The following is a 13,080-nucleotide window of genomic DNA, read 5'->3' on the forward strand; positions in this document are numbered from 1 at the left end:
CAAAGTCTGTCTCGGCAAACAGCCGCGAGCTGGACCAAGGAGCGGAGGAAGCAGGCTGTCTCTGGTCCCAGAAGTTATCAGCACACGATGGCCAGCAGGTTTGTACCTACAGAGGCTCCATAACCTTGGGATTTCTTCCGAACTCCACAGGGAGTGAAGAACCCTCTATGAACCCTCTATGGAGAAGCAATTTGCCAATATAAAACTTCAAAATATTTCCCCCAAATCCTTTTCTTTGATTTGTTAGATTCACATATACTATAATAAGAACATCTCCAAGTTAAATCTACTATTTTATTCTGGTTATTTCATTCAGATTCATAATGAGTACATTCATTTTGTAATTTCATAACACAATTAAATAAATATAAAGTATGTAACTGTCAAAATAAAATCTATACTTTAAGTGGCGGACCACAAGCTGCGAGGCTCAAAATAACAGAAACCGATTCCCTCAGCCCTGGAGGCCAGGAACCTGAAACCTAGGTGTCCGCAGGGCCACATTCCCCCCGAGACCTACAGGGGACTCCTTCTTCTCCTCCCCCGGCTGCTGGCTGCTTGCCGACAACCTTCAGTGTCCTTTGGCTTACAGGAGTATCACTCCAGTCTTCTATTTTCACAGAGCGTTCTCCCTATGTCTGTCTAAACGTGTTGTCTTCTTTGGTTCACAGGACCAACACTGGAGCAGGGATTAGCAAACCAGGACTAATGGTCCTAATCATGCTGTCTGTTTATATAAATAAAGTTTTATTGAAACACAGCTATGCCCATTTGTTCACATAGTCTATAGATGCATTCACAATGCAACAGCAGAGCAGAATAGATGCAACAGAATCCATATGGCCTGCAAAGCCTAAAATATTTACTACTTAGCCTTTACAGAAAACATTTGCCATGCTGGCACTAAAGTAAGAAAAACGAATTAAGGCATGACAAAACAAGCCCATAAACACAGCGAAAAGCCTAGTTTCAACCAACAAAATTTAGAATCTACATTACATGATTTGTATATCTTCACAGAATTCAAAATGTAAAAATAAAGAAAAAAGGCAATAAAAAATTTTAAAAGATAAACCTGGCTGATTTCTGCATGTTATGGCAGGTAACCCTAACATCTGCCTCTTTACGTCCTCCTTCTATAAATGATGCTAAGAGAGAGAAGTCTAGAAACGACACTGGTCCCAAACAAATCATACACACCATCAGGAATTTCATCAAGGTTGTCATCAATCCCGCGCTTTACAACCCTGGGCCTTGTCTGTCCATCTTGTGTGGTCCCCCACTCATCTGGCACTGATGAAGGCTGGAACTGAACAATAACCTTCAAGATACAACAGAAGCACTGTGACAGGTCTCACTACCAAATTCATTTCCACTGCGGGCTAAATATGTGTTTCAGTACATAATAAACTACCTTCAGAGTATGGACAATTTATACGCCAAGTACTACTACTGTTCCCCCAAAACCAATCTGTAACAGTCCTGATAGGGTTCAGTAACCATTAAAACTAAGCAAATATATACCATTATTTCCAATGCTGATGTCAGAAAATAATACAACTAAATCAGAAATAATATACCTGGATTTACAAATGTAATATAAACATCCCAGTTTACACATAAGAAATTAAGGAAAAGTTACCTGCAACAGGAGTCTATTGACAACTGCTTTTTCACTGCCAAAAACAGACTTACTCACCACTTTTTAGAAAGGCATATTCTTTTTTTAAAAATATTTTATTCATTTTTAGAGAGAGGGGAAGGGAGGCAGAAAGAGAGGGAGAGAAACACCACTGTGTATTGCCTCTCACCAGTCCCCTACTGGGGACCCTGCCTGCAACTCAGGCATGTGTCCTGACTGGGCATCGAACCAGCGATCCTTTGGTTCACAGGCCAGCGCTCAATCCACTGAGCCACACCAGCCAGGGCAGGAAGACATATATTCTGTTAAATCCAACTGTATTAAATTAAACCTGAAGTCATATGAAAATATGTCTTTCAAAAAAATAAATGCATGCAAAATGCTATGCAAAATTTTGTGTTTGTACACAAAACAAAAAGTTTAAAAATTTTTTTTAACAAAAAGATAAGAGTGGTTACCATCAAGACAAAATACTGGGGGATGCAGAAGTAAGACGCTGTTATTTTGAGGCTATTTTTCATTTCATACCTTTTTATACTGTTTAAACTTTGTTGACATATAAATGTTTTTATTTTTACTTATTTTTTTGTTTTAATCTTCACCCAAGAATACGTTTTTTAATTGATTTGAGAGAGGAAGGGAGGGGGAGGGGAGGGGAGAGAGATATAGACAGACAGATTTCAGTATGAGGGAGAAACATCAATGGGTTGCCTCCCGTATGTGTCCCAACCCACAACCTGTTGATGTATGGGACCAACTGAGCCACCTGGCCAGGGCTATTTTTATAAGAATATATCAATAAGGACTACAGAGGTGGTTAGAGTATAGGTTACTTTATACTTTCCTGTAATAAATAAATAGCCTGTGTTCTGAGCAACTGTATGCCAAGCACTATGCTAGATGCTTTGGCATAAATTACCTCACTTCATCTAGTTAAATCACTAGACAAACCACTATGGCCCAGGGAGGTGAATCTTATTGCAAGTGGGGAAGCCGGAGCTCAGAGATTGAAAATGGTAAATAAAAGGATGCAAACACCACTAACAGTACATTAAAAATAATAAGCAGAAAAAAGTCTCTATTGTCTCTATTATCTTTAGAAAAGTCTCTATTCTAAAGACAATACAAATAAGAAGGAAAAACACATTTTCCATTTCAAAGGTTGAAACAAACTGTCATCAAGGGCACAGTGGGCAAACTAGGGCCTGTAAGCCAAACTGGCTCACCACTTGTTTTCGCAAATAAAGTTTTATTAAAAACAACCATGCCCAATGTCTAATGCCCAATGCCCAATGCCTATAGCTGCTTTTAGGCTACAAAGGCAGAGCTGATAGCTGCAGCAAAGACCATACGATGTAAAAAGCCTTAAATATTTACTCTCTTGCCCTTTACAGAAAAAGTCAGCTGACCTCTGATCAAGTGCAAAAGTTCATCAAGCAACCTCTGTACCGCATACTAAGCTCAGCTAACATGTTGCCACAAACAGAAACTTCATGAGCCAGATTTAAGTGTTATTTTTGTTTCTATGATCAATGTGAACTATAAACTTAAAAGCATTCAATGCACTGTCATAAATCTATCCCTACTGCAGAAATAAAAACAAACATTTATCAAACACGTTCTACAAAATAATTATTTTAATGAACCTATAAACTTTAATATCTTAAAAAATACCATTACCTTTGGATTGTGCATAACAATTGTCTCTCCACTTGGAAATTCTAACCTGCGGTGCCACTGATTTGTGGTCACAGCTTTTTTGTATTCAGCCTACGATAATGGAAAGAACATATACTCATGATTACAAATCTGTAACATATTAAGAGAAAAAGGGAGAAAATCGTAACTATGATGGTAATAAAAATAACAGTAACAGCAGCTCTCATGTACTAACTGCTTCCCATACTTATCACTCTACATGTATTACCTCATTTAATTAATTACTTTCAATCACTTCCTAACAATACTATCCACATTACACAGCAGCAAAAACCAAGATTAGAGAGTCAGTTGTTTCCTGGAGCCGCCATCACAAAGGACCACAAGCTGCAAGGCTCAAAATAACAGAAACCGATTCCCTCAGCCCTGGAGGCCAGGAGCCTGAAACCTAGGTGTCCGCAGGGCCACATTCCCCTGGAGACCTACAGGGGACTCCTTCCTCTCCTCCCCCGGCTGCTGGCTGCTTGCCGACAACCTTCAGTGCCCTTTGGCTTACAGGAGCATCACTCCAATCTTCTATTTTCATAGAGCGTTCTCCCTATGTCTGTCTAAACGTGTTGTCTTCTTTGGTTCACAGGCCTGTGCTCAATCCACCGAGCTCCACCAGCCAGGGCAACATGCTGTCTTCTTAAAATACCAGTTATATGGGAGAAGGGGCCACCCTACTCCACAATCATCTCATCATAAAGTGCCAACGACCCTATTTGCAAACAAAATCACATTCTGAGCTACTGGAGGTTAGGACTTCAACATACCTTTTTTGGAGGGGACACAATTCAACCCCTAGCAGGCCTTTCAAGTTCACAGCTGCGTGAGATTACAACGGTAAGCAACAAAGGCAGAGCTGCAGTTCACTCCTGCCTGCAACCGTCTGACACCGACGACGATTTCTGTGCACAGGACCAAGACAGGCTCTCCAGTAAACAAAGTCCGCTCCTGTGAGTGGGATTACCTGAGGCTCCAATGTACACAGGGCCTACGTTTTTCAAACAAAAGCATAAAGGAATAAAGCGCACATACCTCTAGCTTTTCACTGAACTCCTCTGTATAGGGAATAAATCTGCTGTCTGTGTCCCCTTTGTAAAACCAAGTGCAGCGCCTCACTTCAGCAGGCTCCTCTTCCCAGTACACAGCTCTCCTCATCCGCTCATAGAGGTGAACGTCGTAGCGCCCTCCGTCCGTGCCTAGAACCACACTCTCCGGGTCTGGCTGCACTGCAAAGTCCACATTTTAACCGGACAGTTACAAGGCATGTTTAAAAGTAATAAATAATGAATCCAGTGACTGATCCTGAAAGACAAAGAACTAAGCTCATTTTTATTTGAAAATATTTAAGATTAATCTGTGCTGATCAAAATTATGATTTTTTTAAAGATTTTGTTTATGTATTTTGGGGGGGGTAAGGAAAAAGAGGGAGGGAAACACTGATGTGTGAGAGGAACACGACTGGTTGCCCCTCACACATGCCCAACAGGGGACCAAGACCACAACCCAGGCACGTGCCCTGAGTAGGAATCGAACCAGCGACCTTCATTTTGAGGGACAACACTCAATCAACTTGAGCCACGCTGACCAGGGCATGATTCTGCTCAAGTGAACAAAGAGCCAGAGCAAACTTTTTAAAAATATGATAGTAAAATAAGTGAAATAACTGGTATATTTTTTAAACCAAAGCAGCAATACTCATGAAGTATATTTCTAAAGAATATCAATAGGTAATTAAGTCTCATGATAAAATATCATCAGGATACACCAAAAAGAACACACCATATTTCTATACTGCAAGACTTCTCAGAGCCTTAGCGCGCTCCTGTGCACTGGCTATTTCAAGAGATGTAGCTACCGCAGTTCCAAGACTCAGCTGACCGTGGTCACTTTTTTCCACAGTATCTTAAAAAATAAAATTTCCAGAGAAAACACTTTACAAACACCCTATAGCTAAAATGAATAAGGGAAATAGGAAAATTTATACCCCAAAAGAGAACTGACACCTAGATTATATGAACTGCTCTATTTCTCTGATTCAAAAGGCCTCTGTTAAAACACTTCTCCAAATAACTTGCTCAAATAACTCAGGAATTATATTACTATCACCATCTTAAAGTACAGTCTGCTGGGATTGACGAGGATTAAGCAATGCGACATTCACAAAAAGTAAGCCATGGCTAAACACCCTTCACTTCTCTCCCTAAAATCTGCTATATCGATAAATGACCTATAATCAGTGCTTACCTGAATTATAGACTTCTTCAAGATTCAAAGAGTCAAACACACTGAAAGGCAACCACACTTGTTTGTATTCGACCTCTTTGCAGTAAAACCAGTGCGGCTGGACGGGTTCATACTGGTTCTGAAGTAAGAAAGGAGGCGGCCCTTGCACAGCAGGGCCCGCAGGTCTAGCGTGGGCTTGTGGCTGTCCTGCAGAGGGGGGCCCTGACTGCACTGGAGGAGGAATCTGGAGGGGACAAGAAGTTCCGACTGTCACGCTTGTTCCAAGGAGCAGTTTTGTATACGCTTCAGACCCATTATCAAGAGTCTGTGTATTAGTCTGATATAAATTGAATAAAATGAAACCCATTCTCCATCCCCAAGAGTAAAGTTATGTTACAGTCTTATTATAATACTGATATTTCTGCCACTCTGGGTTGGGTCCTTTCCACTGTTTCCCCTTTTTTGATTTAGTTGATTTCCCCTTGGAAGTCAGTTGGATATCAGTTGGGAAAAAAGCGTAAGGGAATTTTACAAAATTTACCCTATGTAAATGTCACTATCACTCTCCTGAAACAGAGTTTAACTGTCTAGCTCCAAACTCCATAAATGTAAATAAAAGAAACTACTGGAGTAATTAATTTTAGTCCCTGTAATTATCTAGATTAAAAAGCATAATTAAAAAATGAGAGGTTGGCAGTCTGTTAAGATAATAATTGCTTTGACTCTCACTGGTCCTTAGATCCCATTAATTATTGATATCTATCTAGCACTAAAATCTGGAAATATTGGCACAGATTAACTCATTAAAATCAATTACTGCTTCAATACAGATAATAGAAACTAAAATGTGAACCATTCATGCGCTACTTTTAAAACATGTTGGTATAAAAAGTTTTTGAAAATAGACACAAAATCTGTACCTAGTATTTTTACGTTTTTTTGAATACTTTTTTCTCCTGGTAAGAAATCAAAGCATACAGCTTACAAAGCTATCCTCTGAAAATAACGTATCATCATATTGATTACAAAAAGCAATGAGAGAGCTTACAAAGTGAATAGTTAGTACAACAAAATAAAATAAACAAAAACAGGTCTCCATACCGGTGGCAAAGATCCCGGCGGCATCTGGTACATGTGAACAGGGGGTCCAGGGGGTGGGGCGTGGGCGGGATGGCCCGGCGTTTGGCACTGCTGCAGCTGTGGTGGTGTGATGTACGGGTTAGCTCTGCTGCTTACAGGAGTATGGCGATAGGGATTGTACCCCTGTTGCGGCATTCCTTGGGGTGGGCTCCCAAAATTTGAAGGAGGGAGACTACTTGGCTGAGAAGGCAAATAATTACTTGTTCCCATCTGCGAAGACGGTGGAGCACCATGCTGAGCCTTCGAGCTGGACGGTGGAAACGCATCCTGGGACCCGGCTGCATAAGGGAGAGCAGCTGGGGGCTCGGGGAACGCTGGCTGCCCAGCTGACGTTACTGCAGTTGTTAACGGCGACTGCCCGATATTCCCAAACGGATCACCACTGCTTGATGCCTGAGAGAAATAACTAAATGTCTGTGGGGTAGACGTGTGAACAGAAGTCTGACCAAGGAAGCTGTCCTCCTCACCAACATCTGCGGAATCCTCTGAAAAAGACAGAAGGCCAAATGGTTTCAAAAGTATGACATCATTCTACAGATCTAGCGCCTGTAACTCTTATTTTGTTGTTCAAACTTTCATTTCCACATTACAGGAAAAAAATGAAAAACTTTTATTTTTTCCTTTGAAAACTACTTTTTGACTAAAAAATATTAATAAGAAACAACAAAAAGGCTCTTGCCAGGTAGCTCAGTTGGTTAGACTGTCATATCCATATACCAAGGTTGCAGGTTCAATCCCCAGTCAGGGCACATACAAGAATCAACCAATGAATGCATAAATAAGTGGAACAACAAATTGATGTTTCTCTCTCTCTCTCTAAAAGTCAATTAGTAAAAAAAACATTTTTAAAGAAAATAAATAGCCCTAGATGGTGTGGCTCAGTGGACTGAGTGCCGGCCTGTGAACCGAAAGGTCGCCAGTTCGATTCCCAGTCAGGGTTTTTGCCTGAGGTGCAGGCCAAGTCCCCAGTTGAAAGAATGCAAAAGGCAACCAATTGATGTATCTCTTGTACATGTTTCCCTCTTTTTCTCCCTCCCTTCCCCCTTTCTAAAAATAAACATATTTTTAAAAATTAAAAATAAATAAAGAAAAGAAATGAAAAAGGAAGAAAAAATTCTAATTCATTCATAAGCCCACTTTCCAGAGACAATCACCACTAACAACATTTTGGTCCATACCTTTCCATACTTTTTAAATGAATATAAATAGTTACGTGTTACTTCTTTTTGTAAATATACGGACATTATACATGTTTGTATATAGAAAATTTTAAAAACAGAAACAAAATCTATGCCTACTATTTTTACATGTACCCTTTTTTTTTACATGTTCTTTTGAATGCGCTTGTTTCCTGGTAAGAAATCAAATAGTGTTCTGCTACCCAATACACATTATTTTATTTCTACAGTAATGGCAAGACAGGAAGGGGTATGTCAGGGCTCTCACCAGCAAAGCACAGACTGTACAAATGAACACGTGGCATTTGTATTCACAAGGCAAAAGAGGTCAACCACGAACTGCCAGCCCTAAAACCACAGAGTATCACAACCAGGTCATTTGTCATCAGAGAATGCCCAATCACTAGAAAGTCCTTTTCTCACCAAGGGAGGTTCCCTCACCTCCCTTTGCCCAACTTGATCTTCACTGTAGGTATTATCGGCACCATCTATTTAACTTCTATTCTACTACCAAGTTGTAAAATTAAAGCGTTTCTCCTCTACGTGGCCTCAAAAGCCCAGCCCACTCTTCCACCCTAACTTGGGTGAGCCCTCCGCTTGCTGTACCTTCTGTTGTCTTCTCCCTAATCTCTCCCCTCTCTGGTTTCATCCCCTCTCATCTCCTACTCCTGAAGGGTGGAGCCTGTCCGTGGGTGGACCTGCTCCCAGCACTCAGGCACACTGTGGTCCCTGCCTCTGAGACCTGACAAAGGGGGCCTTCTTTCCAGCTGCAGGCTCCATCCTGATCTGCTGAAGGAGGACCCTGGGCTGGCGGATTCTGGCTTGAGCTTCTAGGTTGTTCCCACTATATTTCATCCACTTAACAAAAATAACCCACTATTCAAAATACTCTTCTAGGTTGTTTCTCTGTAACTAAAAATAAAATATCACCTCCTGCACAAGGGCTTCTGTCTGCTTGTATCATTCTACTTTTCTTACGTATTTCCAGTTCCACCCTCTCTATTCAGTCACGTAAACCTCACTTGGACTTATTTACCTCTCAATAACTACCAGCATTGCCCTGGCTGGTGTGGCTCAGTGGATTGAATGCGGGCATGAGAACCAAAGGGTTACCAGTTCGATTCCCAGTCAAAGCACATGCCTGGGTTGCAGGCCAGGTCCCCAGTAGGGGAGTGCGCGGGAGGCAACCACACATTGATGTTTCTCTACCTCTTTTTCCCCCTCCTTTCCCCTCTCTCTAAAAATAGATTTAGAAAATCTTAAAGAAAAGAAAAATAACTACAAGCATAGGAGGGGGGGAACCTCTTTCACTCTTTAGGACAATTTGGGGAAACCTTTCTCATTCAGGAAGCTTTCTTCTGATTAGCATCAATTACAAATGAAATAGTGATCTCACCATAATGCCAGCCTCACCTCACAGGCACTTTCCAATTACATGTGAACACCCTTAACATCAAAACCCACACCTTTAATGGGCACCTACCTACCTGTATATTGTGACACTCCCAACTCTGTCTCAAACAAGACTGTTCTCATTAGTTCCAGAACCTATTTTCCACCTGCTTCCTCTGGACTTTCAGCAGGCTCGGCCACATACACCTCAAGTGCAGTATGCATAAAATGGAATTTACCATCACCACCGCCCCCTTCCACGTGCTCCTTTACCACGTCACACTACCACGACATCCATCCTTCCATCCACCCTCTCAAACCAGAACCTCGCCCCTCGGACTCCACCCTCTCTCCCATCCCCTCCATTTAATCATTCGGATCCTCATTCAAGAAATATGTACAAAGCATCCATTACGTGCCAGGTGCTGGAGCTAGGTCTTGAGGCTAAAACTGAACTAGGAGGAGGAGTCACTACAGTAGACAGCCTGGCCACCAATGAGTCACTAAGTCCCAACGATTTTATAGCCTGAAAATCTCTCGCATCCATTCCCTGCTCTCCATACTCAACGTGGCTGACTAGGGCTATAGTGCTACCCACTCCTGCTACCACCAGCTTTACTCCAGGGCAATCTCAGAACACTCCAGTCTTTCTGAAACCTTTAATCTCGCTGCCTTGCTTATCAAGGGTGGTCACAAACTCAGTATGTTACAAGAGGCCCTTCATGATCTGGTCCCCGTTGACCACTCAAGCTGCCCCCCTGCACACCCTCTGGTCATACTGCTCTACTGGGAGGGGGAGGGGAGAGGGACAAGGAGAGGAGGTGGGTGAGGAGAGAGAATGTGGGCACCTACCACCAAACCCTGCCAGACATGCAGATATTCTCTCACACCTCAGACTCTTACATATGCCTGCCTCTCCAGACTCCCTAATTTCTGTGTATCCTTCTGCACTGAGTTCAAGAATCACCTCTTCTGGGAGGCCTGGAGGCCCCGAGGCCCAAGCAATGTCCACTCCCAGGTCAGCCAGACTGAAACCCACAGCTTTCACAGCAGCCTATCAATCCCCCCCTCTAGCCACTATAAGCCTGCAACGCAACTGCTCACGCAGTTGGCTAGTGTGTACACGTACACTGTGCAATCACTGTGGGCAACGCTATCTGCTCTGGCTCTCCCAGACACACGGGACAAGGCCTGACAAACAGAAGCTACTCAATCCATGTTTGCTGATCGAATGAAACTGCTTCCTATGTATGAGGTTATCTCCTTCCCCAAGATGATTAACTGTTACTTCCTTTGTCTCTGGAAATTTTCTGAATGGGTTGCTAATGATCAAATGTTTTTTAGCAATGGAAAAATAATTGTACAGAATTTCAGTTCCAAAAAATATTAATTTTCTCACTACAAAATAAGGTATGTCCAAGAACCCAGAGTTTTCAAAATAGGTACATTCCCCCAGTACCTGACAACGAAAATGTTTAGCACTAATTGACAGCGACACACACAGACGAAACACTGTAGAGCAAGGAAGGTGGGCCTGAACCAAGCATTTGTGAAGCAGGGGATGATGCAAAAGTCCCGCGTATGGCCTTATTCGTTTCTGCAACCTCCTGCCGCATTCTGCTCCAACCATGCTAGTCCTTCACCCAACACGGCAACGCCTAACCTTCCAGCCACACTGTCAAAATGAGACGTATATATTCCTGACTCCCATCCTTTCATTTATTCAACAACCAACCATTGAAAAATCGGTCTACAGCGTACCAGGAACCGTTCTGGGTATAAATCCCTGCTCTTGTGGAGCCTATGTCCTAGAGGGTAGGATAAATATATGTTCAGGTCATTGACAAGCCCCAAGAAGAAACACACCACAAGGGAAGGGGAATCTGCACGTACAACTGCCTCCAGCTTGCCCTTCACCTCTCCAACGAAACCTCTTCTCAGTCCCCCAAGCAAGAACGAGTTATTCAATGGGAAAATAGTCAGCATTTACTGAGGATCTGTGTGCTAGGCACTAAATATCTTAGAAATAAAAACGGCGAGTAAGTCTGAGCTGCAAACTTCAAGAAGCCCACAATCCAAATAGGCATGTGTGTTTATTTTGCAAACACTTATGTAACACTATGCACCAGGCACTATACTATACTCAGCGCCTTACAAAAATTAACTCACTTCTCATTACAGCCCTATCAGGCTGCACATAATGGAAACTGCGCACAGAGAGGTAAAGCCACATGCCCGAGGTCGCACAGAAAGTTCCTGGCAGGGCCAGGGCAGAAGCACAGCCTGTGCTCCTAAACACCACTCTCTGGGTTATCCCACACGGCCACTAAAAAGCAGTCTCGCTACAATAACAAAAATGTGAACGAGGAGTTAAGGTACACACAGGAGTGGGACCTAAGAGAACAAGAAACAGCCCTAGAGGAAGTGATGCAGCGTCTTGAGATGAGCATTGAATTCCGTACCTCAACTTTGCGAATGTTACACGTCTACCCTAGGAGATACCCTACTGTATCCTAGAAGAGAGAGCCCTGTATACTTCGTGTGCATTCCCTGAAAGTACCGGGCACACCAGGAAGTGTTCAATAAAAATCTGTGGAGCGCAGTGGTGTCCACCACTCGGAACAGGGGTCCTTTAACGAAGAGCAAAGCAAGTCTTGTGACCTGACCCCGCCTCCATGGTCCTAAAGTACCCAGGCCACTCAAAGTTAGCCACTGATGGCCCTGGCAACTACCCAGGGGGTCGGGTGGAGGCAGAAGAAAAACCTGCAGTCCGACTGTTGTCACCCAATCACCCGCCCCTCCCCCTCCTCCCCCACACACTCGCCCCACCAGACCCCCATCCCTCACTACCTCCAGGCAGGAGCAAGGAGGCCGAGGCAGCGGCGGCTTGAGTAACTGGGATGAAGGGCACATTGAAGCTGAACTCCGTTGCCGAAGATGAGAAGAGTAAATTAGTGCCCGACAAGGAAGTGGAGGCGGCGCCCCCACCATTAGGTTTCCTTTCGGCCATGACTGTGGCCCACCACCCGTTACACGTCTCCGGGAAGCCGGTGAAGCACCACCGGCCGGAAACCAGTCACACTCAGGGCCAACACACTTCCGCATTTGCGCACAAGGACCAGAACTCCGGATGGTCCGTGACCCTCTCGGAGCTGCCATGAATTAATATGGCGGCGCTGGCTTCATGCTGGAGTCCTAGCACGTGACACCTGGCCGCAGCGGAGGCGAGGTTGGAGGTGCAGGCGGAGGCTAGAGGCAGGGTTGCGGAAGAGGAAGCGGTATTGGCTCTAAATGGAGAAAGTCCTGAATTGAAGGGGGAGCTTTTTAAAAGTACTGACAAGAGTATGTAAGTGGCAAACATTTTGGAGGAACAGCAGAAGCCCACGGGAACTGGCAGCAGGGCGCAATCCGCAGGCAAAAAAGGGGTGTGGGGGCAGTTGTAGCCGGGCCTAGCCAAATTCAGCCATGCCTCACTCGCCTACGTGTTTTTTCTGGCTGAACTGAACTTGTCTTTGGCTCAGAAATAGAAATGGTAAAACTTTTGAAGTTTATAAGCCATAAGGGGAAAAAATGTTTAAAAGATAAAACCAGCCCTGGTTGGTGTGGCTCAATGGATTGAGCGCTGGCCTGTGAACCAAAGGGTCACTGGTTGGATTCCCAGTCAGGGCACATGCCTGGGTTATGGGCCAGGTCCCTGGTAGGGGAGCGCGGGAGAGGCAACCACACATCGGTGTTTCTCTCCCTCTCTCTTGCCTCCCTTCCCTTCTCTCTAAAAGTAAGTAAGGACAATCCCTTTTA

General features: G+C 43.6%; 1 protein-coding gene across 4 annotated transcripts in view; it reads right to left on the reverse strand.

The window, feature by feature from the left end:
• SEC23IP (SEC23 interacting protein) overlaps positions 1 to 12,374 on the reverse strand; it is a 37,690-nt gene extending 25,316 nt beyond the window's left edge. For 3 of the 4 annotated variants that reach the window (XM_037059633.1, XM_037059632.1, XM_037059631.1), the window contains exons 1-6: positions 12,133 to 12,373; positions 6,674 to 7,197; positions 5,594 to 5,816; positions 4,382 to 4,575; positions 3,323 to 3,412; positions 1,201 to 1,321 (exon numbers count right to left, since the gene is read on the reverse strand). In XM_037059633.1, coding sequence (XP_036915528.1) covers positions 1,201 to 1,321; positions 3,323 to 3,412; positions 4,382 to 4,575; positions 5,594 to 5,816; positions 6,674 to 7,197; positions 12,133 to 12,292 — 1,312 coding nt within the window. In that variant the 5' untranslated portion in view covers positions 12,293 to 12,373. Of the gene's footprint in view, positions 1 to 1,200; positions 1,322 to 3,322; positions 3,413 to 4,381; positions 4,576 to 5,593; positions 5,817 to 6,673; positions 7,198 to 12,132 lie in introns of all 4 variants that reach the window. The other variant, XM_037059634.1, reaches the window with a different exon arrangement.
• Between the last annotated feature and the right edge of the window lie 706 nt (positions 12,375 to 13,080).

Source organism: Sturnira hondurensis, unplaced genomic scaffold (assembly GCF_014824575.4).
Source record: "Sturnira hondurensis isolate 20B ecotype Veracruz unplaced genomic scaffold, ASM1482457v3 Scaffold0011253, whole genome shotgun sequence".
Classification (NCBI taxonomy): domain Eukaryota; kingdom Metazoa; phylum Chordata; class Mammalia; order Chiroptera; family Phyllostomidae; genus Sturnira; species Sturnira hondurensis.